The sequence below is a fragment of the Giraffa tippelskirchi genome, chromosome 12, assembly GCF_054371585.1.
Source record: "Giraffa tippelskirchi isolate mGirTip1 chromosome 12, T2T-mGirTip1v1.2.pri, whole genome shotgun sequence".
In the NCBI taxonomy this organism is placed as follows: Eukaryota; Metazoa; Chordata; class Mammalia; order Artiodactyla; family Giraffidae; genus Giraffa; species Giraffa tippelskirchi.
In genome coordinates, this window is record NC_137286.1 from 38096534 (window position 1) to 38110722 (window position 14189).

The 14189-nt window shown below is 48.7% G+C and overlaps 1 protein-coding gene across 16 annotated transcripts in view; it reads right to left on the bottom strand.

The window, feature by feature from the left end:
* The window catches only part of PCSK6 (proprotein convertase subtilisin/kexin type 6), a 208113-nt gene that overhangs the window by 17697 nt on the left and 176227 nt on the right, over positions 1 to 14189 (bottom strand). For 11 of the 16 annotated variants that reach the window (XR_014070285.1, XR_014070287.1, XR_014070290.1 and 8 more), the window contains one exon: positions 1383 to 1562. Coding sequence is in view for 8 of the 16 variants with exons in the window: in XM_081546616.1 (XP_081402742.1) it covers positions 1383 to 1562 (180 nt within the window). In the remaining 8 variants the exon portion in view is untranslated. Of the gene's footprint in view, positions 1 to 1223; positions 1263 to 1382; positions 1563 to 14189 lie in introns of all 16 variants that reach the window. The other 5 variants (XR_014070284.1, XR_014070288.1, XR_014070291.1 and 2 more) reach the window with 1 other exon arrangement.

Sequence of the window (14189 nt, forward strand, 5' to 3'; positions counted from 1 at the left end):
ACAGTCTTCCCCACTTGGTCCCTCTCCTTCTCCCTCAGCTTCTGTACCCAGGCTTGTCTGTCTGTGACAGAGGGCATCCCCAGGCACCCAGGAGATGGCCCCCCTCCCCTAAGTCCTCTCCCCTCCTTTCATGCCCCTCCTGCCCTGGCCCCCTTCCTGTTCTTCTGCTGTTACTGGTATGCCTGCCTACTCATGCAAGACCCCAGGGAATCTCCCCGAGGTTCAGGAACACACCTCAGTCCCACAGAGACCCCTCTAATCCCCGTGGTTGGGCTCCTGAGTGGCCTGGGCTGCATAAGAGTTAGAGTGACATTCCAGGACAGTATGAGGTTAGAGCTGTAGCAGATTTTATGGGGGAGGGAATCAGTCCTTTATTAATAATTACTGAATCTTGCCACTGTTTATAAATCACAGAGGGAAACAGAGCAGATTAGTCCATACATAATTCAATGCTCCATTTTAAAGGCACAGTAGGAGAAATTTAAAATTGAATCACCTGTAATTTATGCTTGATCTGTACTGGTGGAATTCTCTATTTTGTTATTTTTTTCCCAGAAACTATTAGATAACTCAAAGCATCAATATTCTTAGATCTCACCCATCATTTATCAAGCAGCTGAAATATTTAGCCAAGAAAAATATGCCCAACCAGAAAGCTTCCACATTTCACAATCACTGGGGTGGTTCTGAGGGAAAGGAAAGCTTTCAGCCAGGTATGCCTACAAGGTCATGCCCGGCCCGGTGCTGGGAGCATCCATGGCTGCCTAGGCTGCCAGGCCCTTGGCACGGAGCATTGTAGGCTGAGCCAGGGCTGCCCGTAGGGGTGCTGCAGGAAGACCCCTTGCAAGGAGGCACCCCTGCTGCTTGTGAGTGTTCCCCCGACATCAGGCCTTGACCCTGTCCCGTGTCGTCCTCCAGTCCCCCCACCCCACCCCCTGGTCCTCCGCAGTCTTCAAGCCAACCACTCCTGGCCACGCCCACACGCCCGGCTCCCATCAGTGCCCCAGGCCTTCCCACATCCTGGCCACGAGGACGGAGAGCAGACAGATGAGGGAGAGGGTCTGGAGGCTGAGCCGGGAGCCGGGGGTCCCCTGAAGGAAAGGGGGTGCCCCAGAGGAGTGCCACTAGCCAGGGGCAGGTCCACGTTCTGGTAGGGCACAGGGAACCTGTATTCCCATCCTAGGAAGATTTGTAGAGTACTTACTGGTTTGCAGCATACTTACTGGTCTGTAAAAGACTAGGAGAGCCGGGGGAGGAAGGAGCTGCGAGTGCAAACAACCACCATTACTACGACTCCCGAGCAAGAGGAGACCGGCAGCCCTAACCCGCCTGCCGCTGGGGAGCGGACAAGCAGGCATGTCCTCCGGCCGCAGGCTCAATACCTGTGTAGTCCTCTTCGTCCTCTGGAACCTCGGCCTGGGACGGCGACACAGCGGTCCTTGGGGGCTCCAGCTCTGAGGCAGAGAGCTCCAGCATCCGAGAGCGGGACTGGTGGGAGCTGAAGGCGGTGTAGGGGTGCTCGGCGGTGCCGTACAGGATGAGGGTCCACTCCCTCAGCTTCCCTGGAAGGCACCGGATCCAGACTCACCCAGAGTCCAGAGAGCCCTCGGGAGGCCCAGGACATGCTCCGGCCAGGGGCCTCCACCCCCCAGAAGTGCCTGGCGCTGCCGGCTCAGGCCCCAAGCCCTCCTCCGACAGCAGGGCTCCCAGCCCAGGGCCATCCCCCCCTCTTCACCCCCTGCCCAGGCCACCTCTCCCTCCTTGGGTGGTGGTGCAGCACACCCCCGCAAACGACTCCCTCCCCCACAATGGGTAGCTTCCTCCCTGTCTGGGAAAATCCAGGGGATGGATCTGGGCCAGGTGGGCCCTCAGCCTCGTCCCATGTGTTCCGACGTGCTAGCTAGGGTCTCCACCCTGGGTCACAGGATGGCAGGTCTTGGAAACAGAAAGGTGACTGGGACCCTCGCTGGTCTGCATGTGTGGGGAGGGGGACGGAGCAGCAGGGATCACCATGCTGCCTCTATGAGGGAACGAGGCCTGGGCAGCTGGATATGCTCAGGTGTGAGGAGAAGGGGAACCTAGCCCGCACCATGCAGGTGGGATCACTGATGTAATACAGCCCACAAGGGCAGGGGTAGACATGACTGCAGGCCGCCTCCCTCTCTCACCACGTGTGGCCAGCGTTCGGGGCCGTCGACTGTGTTGGGAGGGTCACTGATGTCATCATCGTGCAGGTGAGGGGCCGAGGGCGGGCCGAGGGCCAGTGTGACCTGCCGAGGGACAAGCCTCGGCTCGTGCTAACGGGCTCTGGTCACCCCAGCTGCACAGGGTTTACTGAGAAGAGGACTGACTCCACAGGAACTGGTTCTGTCAGGCAGCGAGGGACAGGTCAGCACTGGTTTCTTTTATCCAGCATCCTGGCCAGATAAGAGCCCAGCCCTTGAGAGCTGCAGCCACCAAACCCCCCAAGTCAGGCTCAGGCCCTCCTGGCCTGACTAGCATTAAAGCAGGTAAGGGACCCATCCTGGGCTGACTGTCCCCTGGGACATGTCTCCAGAGGATGTGGCTCTTTCCGAGGCCAAGTCCCCAACACAGCAAGTGACAGTGACAGGGAAATGCTTCATGTGGGCCCAGGTGCGGCAAACACAGCCGGGCTAGGAAGCACCGTCCATTCTCAAGCCCCAGGGATCAAATGACAGCTACACCTCACAACCACAAAGCTCTGGGCTTGTGAGGTTCTGAGTGAGGAACACTGCATAGTGATTGCATAGGGGAGCGTAGTGACCACAGGCAGCAATGAGGGCTCTGTGAGCTGTAATCAGAATTGAGATTTATTTCAGCTTTGTTATCATATCTCTAGAAACCCCACCAAAGGCCTCATCACTAAAGTTAGATGCTTATTTTAGGCAGAGGTTTGGTGGGACAAACAAGAGAAGGGAGGCCGCTCCAAGCTTGGGATCAGAACAGCCTGTGTGTGAGCGGGGAGAGCAGAACCAATATCAAAAAACCATGGGAACCGCTCCTAAGAGTTCTTGTCACGAGGAGAAACCAGCTTCTTTCCTTCCTTGTGTGTCTGTAGGACGTGGTGGGTATCAGGGAGACTGACTGCAGCAATCACTTCTCACTATGTGTAAGTCACTGTGCTGTAACCTTATGCTTCTCAGGCCACGCGCCAATTATATCTCGATAAAGCTGACAAGAAAAATAATTCCAAGAAACCAGCAGGAGGATCTGTCTTGCAGGGAGACCTGGAAGGGATGCTGAGAGGGGAGGCTGGGAGGAGAGGCTGGGGTTCAGGAATGGAAGAGAGACTTCATTTTTATTGTTTTCCCTTGTGGATGGTTTGATTTAAAAAAAAGAAATACATGGCATATATTACCTTCCACATATATGAATTTTAAATAATTAAGTTTAGTTTAAAAATCTATAAACAGGGACTTCCCTGGTGGTCTAGTGGCTAGGACTCCACACTCTCTGCTCCCCTTGAAGGGGGCCCAGGCTTGATCCTTGGTCGGAGAACTAGGTCCTATATGCCACAACTAAAGATCCTATGTGCCGCAACTAAGACCAGGAACAGCCAAATAAATAATTTTTTCAAAAAAACGAGATCAAACCAGTTAATCCTAAAGGAAATCAACCATGAATATTCATTGGAAGGACTGATGCTGAAGCTGAACCTCCAATACTCTGGCCACCTGACATGAAGAGCCAACTCACTGGAAAAGACCCTGATGCTGGGAAAGATTGAAGGCAGGAGGAGAAGGGGATGACAGAGGATGAGATGGTTGGATGGCATCACCGACTCAATGAACATGAGTTTGAGCAAGCTCCAGGAGATGATGAAGGACAGGGAAGCCTGGCATGCTGCAGTCTACGGGGTCGAAAAGAGTCGAACATTACTTACTGACTGAACAACAACAACAAATAAACAAACTGGTTATACAGTCGGGGAAGCAAACGTGAAAAAGCTGAGGCTCAAGGCTTTTGATTTACATTTCCGAAACAAACGTGAAGGCTCAAAATCTACAAGTACAGAGGGAGCAGAGTGGAAGTCCTCCTACCTGCCTGCCCGAGCCACCATCTCTGTCCACGGCTACTTAGCTACCTGTTTCTCGAGCATCCTTCTGGAGGTGTTTTATTCTTATCCAAGCAAACACGAACACATATTCTGCCCCGTTCCTTTTATCAACACACCTGGCAGCACATTCTGCACTTGGGATTTTCCATTAAAACACATCCTGCTGATCTTTCCATCACTGCCTCAGAGAGATGTGGCATCACTTACTAACAATGCCCTTGACAGGCATCGAAGTTGTTTCCGAATGTCTGCAGTCACAGACAGCCTATAGCCTGGGTCACATGAGGAGGCGCCAGGCAAGGATGGCAGAGCAAGGACCCGGCTCTGAATCCTGGCTTGGCCACCTGCTAGCTGTGAGGCCCTGGGCAAAATACTTACTCTCCCTGTTCCTCAGTGTCCTCATCTGTGAAGTGGGATCACAATAACAACACCTACTTCACGGATCAGCCTGGGGAATGAAATGACTTTAACGATGGTAGAGATTCAGAAAAGTGACTCACATGGAAGTGCAGCTCTGGGCTCTTGGTTGCAGGGTAGTCCCTGCCCCCCTGCTGACTCCACACCCATCCACGACTCCGAGGATGTAGCCCATAGCCCATGCCATCTGCCAGCACTCTCAGCATGCCCAGAGCCCGCCCTCGCTGTGAGGAGAGGAGACGCAGAGGAAAGAACCAAGGAGGAAGCAGAAGACCCATCATCCAGGGTTAGAGCAGAGACCCAGCCCACACTCCACAGGACTCCATCCAGGGTTAGAGCAGAGACCCAGCCCACACTCCACAGGACTCCATCCAGGTTTACAGCAGAGACCCAGTCCACATTCCACAGGACTCCATCCAGGGTTAGACTGGAGACCCAGCCAGCCCACACTGAACAGGACCTTCATCCAGGGCAGTAGGACCTTTTAACAAGAGCGTACTGCTTATTGGTCAAATCTGCACAAGGTACCCTTACAAAAACCCAACCAGTACCATACACGCCTTAGTTTCCAGGAAAGGGTTCTTAAAAGATGCCCTTATCCTAATGCCTTGGCTGTCTCTCCATCAGATTCCTGAACCCCTAGAAGAAGGAAGGGCACATTCGCCTGCTCAAGTGCTCAGGCAGCGCTGCTGGCAGAGGAGAGGATAATCCAAGCTGATGCCCGAGGCTGCCAACAAATGGCCTTGCCTTCATTCAGTCTCTTCAGTGCATTTCCTTCCCCTCAACGAACTGAGCTCCTAATGAACAAACAAGATTACTCCTATTCAAAGAGAGAATGAAAATTAAGGCAAGACTAAGGCAGAGTTTGCCAATAGGAAAGTGCCACCAATGATATCACTTTTCTCTTCCAGAATTTTGAATTAAGCATTGATCCAAATAAGCTAGATGTGGGGGAAAGTTTTGGTTAGATTTAGGGTTCTGAACTAATCCTTTTGAATTCCTGGCTTTTCTTCAGCCATAAGCAAAGTTAAGAACAACAAAGAATTTATTAAATTTCCCCCACCCCCACACTCTTATGGCAGAAAGTGAAGAGGAACTAAAGAACCTCTTGATGAAGCTGAAAGAAGAGAGTGAAAAAGCTTGCTTAAAGCTCAACATTTGGAAAACTAAGATCATGGCATGCGGTCCCATCACTTCATGGCAAATAGATGGGAAAACAATGGAAACAGTGACAGACTTTATTTTCTTGGGCTTCAAAATCACTGCAGATGGTGACTGCAGCCATGAAATTAAAAGACACTTGCTTCTTGGAAGAAAAGCTATGACAAACCTAGATAGCATATAAAAATGCAGAGACATTACTTTGCTGACAAAGGTCCATCTAGTCAAAGCTATGGTTTTTCCAGTAGTCATGTACAGATGTGAGAGTTGGACCATAAAGAAGGCTGAGTGCCAAAGAATTGATGCTTTTGAACTATGCTGCTGGATAAGACTCTTGAGAGTCCTTTGGACTGCAAGGAGATCAAACCACTCAATCCTAAAGGAAATTAGTCCTGAATATTCATTTGAAGGACTGATGCTGAAGCTCAAGCTCTAATACTTCGGCCACCTGATGCAAAGAACTGACTCATTGGAAAAGACCCTGATGCTGGGAAAGATTGAAGGCAGGAGGAGAAGGGGATGACAGAGAAGAGATGGTTGGATGGCATCACTGATTCAATGGACATGAGTTTGAGCAAGCTCTAGGAGTTGGTGATGGACAGGAAAGCGTGGCGTGCTGAAGTCCACAGGGTCGCAAAGAGCTGGACACTACTGAGTGACTGAACTGACTGAACTGAACTCAAGGAGGGGGTTTTCAGATCTACAAGCAGTTGGTCAAAAGCACAGGTGATAACCCAGGCTTACAACTGGTGTACCAAGTACAGTGGGGTGGGGGAGAGGGGGCAGGTAGTCTTGTACTACTGAACCCTAAGTCTGTAGGGCTGATGCTGTCCTGTGGCAGGTGGTGCCAGAATGGAGTTACATTGTAGCACACCCAGGTGGAGCTGCAGAGAATTGCCTGTGGTGGAGAAAACCCCACACATTTGGTGACCCGAAGTGAAGAGCTCTGTGTGAACAACAGAGGTGTCACAGGGAGAGAAACACAGGAGGGAGGAAGAAGTGGGTTTTCCCCTACTCCATGTTTCTATTCTACAACACCAATTGCAGTTTTCTTGAAATTTTCTGGTCCTGCTTTTGTTTGTTTTTGCTGCCTGAGTTGCTTCTTCCCCCCAGGGTTTGTTTTCTGTAAAGTCTGTGTCTGTTTTGATGTTGCATAAACTTCTCACACGTGTGGGGGTCCTTTTCTATTTATCAGTGAGGCACTAAGAATGATTAGAGGTTCTGGATGCTGGAATGTGAAAACGCACTTTTTGTTTATTGATTTCGTATTCAGCAAACTTGCTAGCCAGAACAAAACCAGAAAGGAAATGTTATCATAGCATGCCAGCTAGCTCAGATGTAAACAATGCTTGTTTTCATAGTAAATGCAAGCACTTCGCGTCAGAAACAGTGGAGACAGGAAGAAAATGTACCATTTTTAAAGTGCTGAAATAATAAAAAAGAAGCAGGACCAACCCAGGATCCAGTGAAAATAACTGTTCAGAAATAGGTGGAGCCATGGCACCCTCGCCTTGATTCCTGTCAGCAGAGTCAAAATCAACGTGTCAATAAGTAAACCTATCCTTAAAAACAAACCAAAAGATGGGTTGAAATAAAGATATTTTGAGATAAATCCAAGCAGGGAAGAGTCATGGCCAGCAGGCTAAGAAATGGAGAAGCTCTTTGGGCAGAAGGAAGATGGTCACACGTAAAATCCAGATCCACAGGGAGAGCATGGGGAAGAGTAGCTTTTTTTTTCTTCACTTGGGGCTAGGCCTCCCTCTGTCACCTCTTGCTTTACCCACACTACCTGTTTGGATCAGCAGTATTTTTATAATCATCCAGTTCCAAAGATCTCCTATTTTAAATTATGGTATTTTCCTTTGACACGAGTCATTTAGTAGTGTTGCTAAACTATCAAATGTATGGGCTTTTTCTAGTTAGTAACCTCTTAAGTTTTGATTTCTTACGTGTACTCTCAGAGGACAGGGTTTATAACTACCAGTCCTTGGAAATAGCCTGAAGCTTGCCAAATGGCCCATGATGTGCCCAGTTCTCATAAACAATCCACCTTGTGCTGGAAAGGTGAGTGTGTTCTTCCGTCATTGTGTGTAGGTCCACTGGTTGGATCTAATTTTCAACTGTGATGTTCAGAATTCTCTTCCTACTGACTTTTGCTGTTTTGTCTGTCAAATGTACTTGAGGTACACTAAACCTCCCACCTTGTGTGTTAGTCTGTCTTTTCCTCTTTGGAGTTTTAAAAAATTTTTGCTTTATATATTTCGAGGCCACATCAGGACTGAAACAAATCTTTTATCAACATCAGTGATCCTCTTCCAGCTTCAGGAAGGCCTTCCACCTTAACATTTGTTTTTCCAGTGTTAACGGAACTACATCAGCTCTCTTTGGTTAGCATTTTCTTGGGCTACCTTTTACCATCCACTGTATTCTTAACTTTGCAGTTTTCTTATAGTTTAGATATTGTTCTTACATATACCTCTCTCAGTCAGTCACAGCATGAAGCAGATAGCATAATTAAACTCAGATAATCCAATGGCTTCCCAGGTGGTTCAGGGGTAAAGAATCTGTCTGCCAATGCAGGAGACGCAAGAGACGTGAGTTCAATCCCCAGGCTGGGAAAATCCCCTGCAGAAGGAAATGGCTACCCATTTCAGTATTCTTGCCTGGAGAATCCCATGGACAGGCTGGCAGGCTACAGTCCATGCGGTCTCAGAGTCGGACGCAACTGAAGCGACTTAACAACAATGAGCAGAGGCAAGGGATGATGGGGCTAGAAACAGAAGGGGTGTTAAGCCCACAGGTGTACTATAGCCTACAGGCAAGGGGAGGGGAGGGTGTGACCCCAAGGGATGCTGGAGGGATAAATAAGTCACATGGAAGTACCACTTTCCTCCTTCTATTCTCCTGCTGAAGTTCTCTTGGCTGAACTCCACCACAAGCCATGGGCAGGGAGTCTTTGCACAAGCCAGCCTCAAGGGAGAGTGGGGCAGACGCAATAGCAAACACACTCAAAAATCTAATCTGACAATTTTTGTCTTCTAAATGAAGCAGTTTGTCATTTACCTTTATTGGAACTATCAACACAGCTGGACTTCACAACTTGTTTTGTGTATTCTAGTTGTTTCGCTAGTTGTTCTGTTCTTGGTCTTTCTGGTGCCAGACACAGAAGCCCACAACATCTCTTCACATTACAATTTTGTCTTTGTTTGGGGGTAATTCATTAGCAATTTATGAAAGATATTTACCTTATACTAAAAAAAAAAAATCAAATAACAAAACCTCAAATCATACTATGAAGAAAATCAAATCACAAAGTGGGAATAAAAAGAGAATGAGCAAAACTCTAGAGAAGAAATTTAAGATTATCTTAAGGCTATATATAACTCTTAAGACTATTTAAGTCAAATAACAGACCACAAAAATATTTATAGGAGCTATGACCCAGAAAGGGTTATTACATCTGTATTTTACATGAAGCACCTATTAGCTTGATAACAACAATACTGACTATTCTCTGGACAAAAAAAGAAAGGGTAAATAAACACATACACACTGTGCATACAAACATTCGGGAAAGCGTTCAACCTCCTAATAATCACAGTGCAAATTAAAAGGAAGATATCATTTATCTCCTTGAGAGTTGGCAATGCCAGTGCCTACAACCATGTTGAAAAGCAAATTGGTAATATGTATCAGGAGTACGTATATTTGTGGTTTCCACTGCTTATCTGTCCTATGACTTTTAATTCTGGTGCATGATTCCAAGAAAATACCTTTAAATTTAGGAAAACGCCTTTTGCACTAAGTTGTCTATTTATAACAGAAAAACCCCCAGAAAACAATCTATGTGTCCTACAATAGTGGGATGCTTAAATAAATGACTTCCCTAGTGGCTCAGACGATAAAGCGTCTGCCTACAATGTGGGAGACCCAGGTTCGGTCCCTGGGTCGGGAAGATTCTCTGCAGAAGGAAATGGCAACCCACTCCAATACTCTTGCCTGGAAAATCCCATGGATGGAGGAGCCTGGTAGGCTACAGTCCATGGGGTCGCAAAGAGTCGGATAAGACTGAGTGACTGAACTTTCTAAATAAGTGATGGTATTTCTACTTGGCGAGGTATTATAAAAATATATAAGATGCTGTTTACAGAGGAAATATAGTGACATGAAAAAGTGCTTGACGCGCAAGTAACAAAAAGAAATACAAAATTATACATGCAGCACAGTTAGAAAACGCTGTAAAATGTCAAGTCCGAAAAACACCAAGTGGAAATATGGACATATTGAACATGACGTGTTTCTGAAAAAGGATAAAGTCAAGTGTTTCAAACATTAAATGCACTTACATATTCTGGGGGTGGGGGGCTGGGGGGAGGGGATCTGGCTGCCAGAATGCTGACCAGGGTGGCTGCACCTCTGTGGCTGATGCGACAGTGGGGAACCTGGGGATGGGGTTTTCAGGAGAGCTCTTCCTCTTCCCATACGTTTCACTGTTCATTTTCATCAATGTCTAGTGTATTATTTGTAAAAATGAAGTATTCAAGAAAAATCCCATCTCTTTGTTCCATCCAAGACCAGGAGACACAGAACGATGAATAAAGCCATGACTTGAGAACGTGCACAAGCATGCACAACCTGGACAAGCAGCGTGTCGCCCTCCCTCTCCCTCCTGAACTAGGAGACTCGGGGGAACAATGCCCTAAAACGGGCCCCTGAAAGAGCAGAGGGGAGGCAGAGACCCACTGACGGGGCTTCTGGACAACTGTGTGTATGGCCTCCTGACATGCTCAGTTCTCTCCAGGCAGCAGGAACAATCTCCCAGAAAAGGAGTTTTAGTGACAAACCTGGAAGCCAGTTGCTTGAAACCTGACTTTCTTTCTAGCTGCCAGTATGAGATAAATCGAGCCATCAAACACAGATTGCAAAAGTTCCATTCTTTTTCTGGAAGTGAAGATTAGCTCAAAACAGATGTCAATTCAACAGCGGTCAACAAAAGCAACAAGAGAGTGAGAACAGCTATGGTCTCAGTAAGAAAGAAATGTATGCAAGTTACTGAACTGAAATCAAGAAACCATAGAACTTTTTATGATGAAAAAAGGGAGAGAACAGTCACATGGGAGAGACTAATTTCTTCCTCTTTTAATTGATTATTATACGGGTTACGAGTATAACCTAAGATATGCAGATGACACCACCCTTATGGCATAAAGTGAAGAGGAACTAAAGAGCCACTTGATGAAAGTGAAAGAGGGGAGTGAAAAAGCTGGCTTAAAACTCAAGTGTTCATAAACTGAAGATCACCCGGTCCTATCATTGCATTGCAAATAGATGGGGAAACAATGGAAACAGTGACAGACTTTATTTTCTTGGGCTCCAAAATCACTGCAGATGGTGACTGCAGCCATGAAATTAAAAGGTGCTTGCTCCTTGGAAGAAATGCTATGACCAACCTAGACAGTATATTAAAAAGCAGAAATATTACTTTGTCGACAAATGCCCATCTAGTCAAAGCTATGATTTTTCCAGTAGTCATGTACAGATGTGAGAATTGGACCATAAAGAAAGCTGAACGCCGAAGAATTGGTGGTTTTGAACTGTGGTGTTGGAGAAGACTCTTGAGAATCCTTTGGACTGCAAGGAGATCAAACCAGCCAATCCTAAAGGAAATTAGTCCTGAATCTTCATTGGAAGGACTGATGCTGAAGCTCAACCTCTAATACTTTGGCCACCTGATGCAAAGAACTGACTCATTTGAGAAGACCCTGATGCTAGGAAAGATTGAAGGCAGGAGGAGAAGGGGACGACAGAGAAGAGATGGTTGGATGGCATCACTGACTCGATGGACATGAGTCTGAGCAAGCTCCAGGAGTTGGTGAAGGACAGGGAAGCCTGGCGTGCTGCAGTCCATGGGGTCGCAGAGTCCGATACGGCTGCGACTGAGTGACTGAAATGAACTGATGAGTATGCACAGCTGAAAACAGATGATTCAAATTATACAGGCTCTTGATTTAAACAAGGTTTACATCCACGGGCACCTTCACTCACTCCCCCATCCAACAACTGCATGTTAGCCACATTCCAGGTGCTGAGCGCCTGGGAGAGGAGAGATGACATCCTGCTCTTTCTCAGTGCACCAAGATCACACTGGACCAGTCCTGACTGGATGCCCATGTTGACCACCCTCCCAGCACTTCACAGGGACCACTGGAGTACACACCCAATCTGCCACCGACCTTGTGCTTGAGGCCATGTTCTCTAGAAAGTCAGAGTCTGTGGCAAAGCCTATGGGCTGAGGCTTCACCGGGCGGGGCAATCGTGGGGGTAGGGAAGGCTGGGCAGGCGGAGGGCAACAGATACTGAGCTGGCTGTGTGTTCCTCGCAAAGTTTCAGGTTCTAGGCTGAGGAGCTCCTCCTCCCCATGGGCCTTGTGGGGCTGGGAAGGGTGTGCGCCCTGCTCCCTGGGCAAACCTCTGGTGCACTCCAGGTGTGTTACCTGCCCCTCCAGGTAGCTAGGTGTTGGCGTGAACTAAGACTTCACCTCCGTATCAGTAAACAAATGATGCTGCCACCATGGAGTCACCCGGACCAGAGCGCTGCAGGAACTCAGGATGGAGAGAACAGGTTGCCCATGGGACCCTCAGTTGCTGCAGCACCCGCACCTTCCCACACAACCATGCACCCTGGAGGACTGCAGGATGAAGAAGAGCAGGGTGCTGGCCCCAGATGTTGGCGTGCCTGTCAGAGGAACGCCTTCAGGGAGCCCAGAGCCCTGTCTCTTCCCACACATAGAAACACGCTAAGTTCCTTAACTTGAGATAGCTGGTTTTCTTTAATTAATACTAATTTTTTGATATTTGGACTACCTGGCCTTTGTTGCAAAAGCTCCAAAACACCCCGGCTCCCTGCTTGCCTCTTTGGAGCTGTCCCCCAGAGCTGTCCGAGAGGCAGTTCCCCAGGCTTTAGTCCTTGGTATGTCCACTAAATAAAACCTAACTCTCAACTCACCAGGTGTGCATTTTTTCAGTTGCCACTGGAAAGCCGGAATTTACATGTGACTTGGAGGTAGAGAGAAAGCGGCTGCCTTCCCACGTCCTCTTGAGGTCTGACTGGCCCCCTCTCCACAAGGGCCAGCTCAACTTCAACCTGTACGATAGGGCAGCTGTGCCCCAGACACGCCTTCAGCTTCCAGGAGACCCAGGGAGCTGATGTGGGGCAGGACCTCCCCACTGGGCCAGAGGCAAGGTACCCAGGCAGCCGGGCTGAGCAAACCTGGGAGGATGCAGAGATGGATGGAGTAAAGCGTAAAGTCCAAAAAAAATGACTTCCCTGGGCTTTCTTTGGTCCTTTCCTTTCCATCCAAGGGAACACCACAGGGGTGTCCCTGGTGGCCCCATAGCTAAGACTCCATGCTCCCAATGGAGGGTGTGCTGTTTAGATCCCTAGTCAGAGAACTGGATCCCACATGCCACAACTAAGACCTGGTGCAGCCAAATATTCTTTTTAAATCTTAAAAAACAAAAAAAGACTTGCAATTTCCTTAAAAATGAGAGCTCGGTAAGGCAGACAGAATAGCAGGCCAAAGAATCACTGAACTTGACAAAGAAAAGAAACACATGATGGGTCCAGGGATGCCCACCATGGACGTCTCTGCTCACCATCTGCACCATCGTGACCTGGAACCTCCCCGGCCTGCAACACAGGAGCCATGATCCCCCGACACCACAGGGTAGGGGACTGGGACCTTCAAGGATCAGGTTACACCCGCAGACACCCTGCTCCACGCTCACCACACGCAGGGTCCTTGGGCCTGAAGGCAGCAGGGTTCTGGGGTCTGCAGGCCTGGGCTCCCTCTGGCCCCTGCCTCTTCACAGACTCTGCCTCCTCTCCATTAGGTAGGCGTGAGCATGGAGCAGGTTCCAGCTGCATAACTTACCGGGCCCTGCAGCTTTACTCCACATGACTTGGCAAACACACCAAACACAGCTGGGCCTCTTTGATCTCGCCCTGGCTCTGACTTTCAGGTTTAGGGAAAGAAGAAACTCAAAGCTGGGATTCCATGGAAGTGAGCTGGTGAAGTTGGTATGCTGGGTGGGCTCCAGAGAAAGCCAAGAAATGTAGGACCTTTGCTCAAGGCTCGGCCCCAGGACACTCCATGCTCACACAGCCACTCAGAGCTGGGATGGCAAGTCGTGGGTTATGTCCTCCCAGCAGTTTCAGAATCAAGCTGTGAGCAAATTTTTGCTTCTTTTGTATGGAAAAAAAAAAAATGTTGGTTAAGAAGAAGAACGGATATGGAATGGATCCGCTGAGCTGCAGGCTTGAAAGGACGGACGGGATGGTAACCTAGCAAGCAGGCCTTTAGCACAACCCCCACCCCACCCCAGATTCTGGTGTTCCCAAGGCCCCCAGCTCTCCACTCTCACAGACTGGTTAACCCTCCCCACAGGCACCAGGCAGGTCTCCACCTGTGTCCTCTGGGCAGAAGCCTCCCTGAGGGCCTGTGGGCCAGTTCCTAACGGTGGCAGTCAGAACC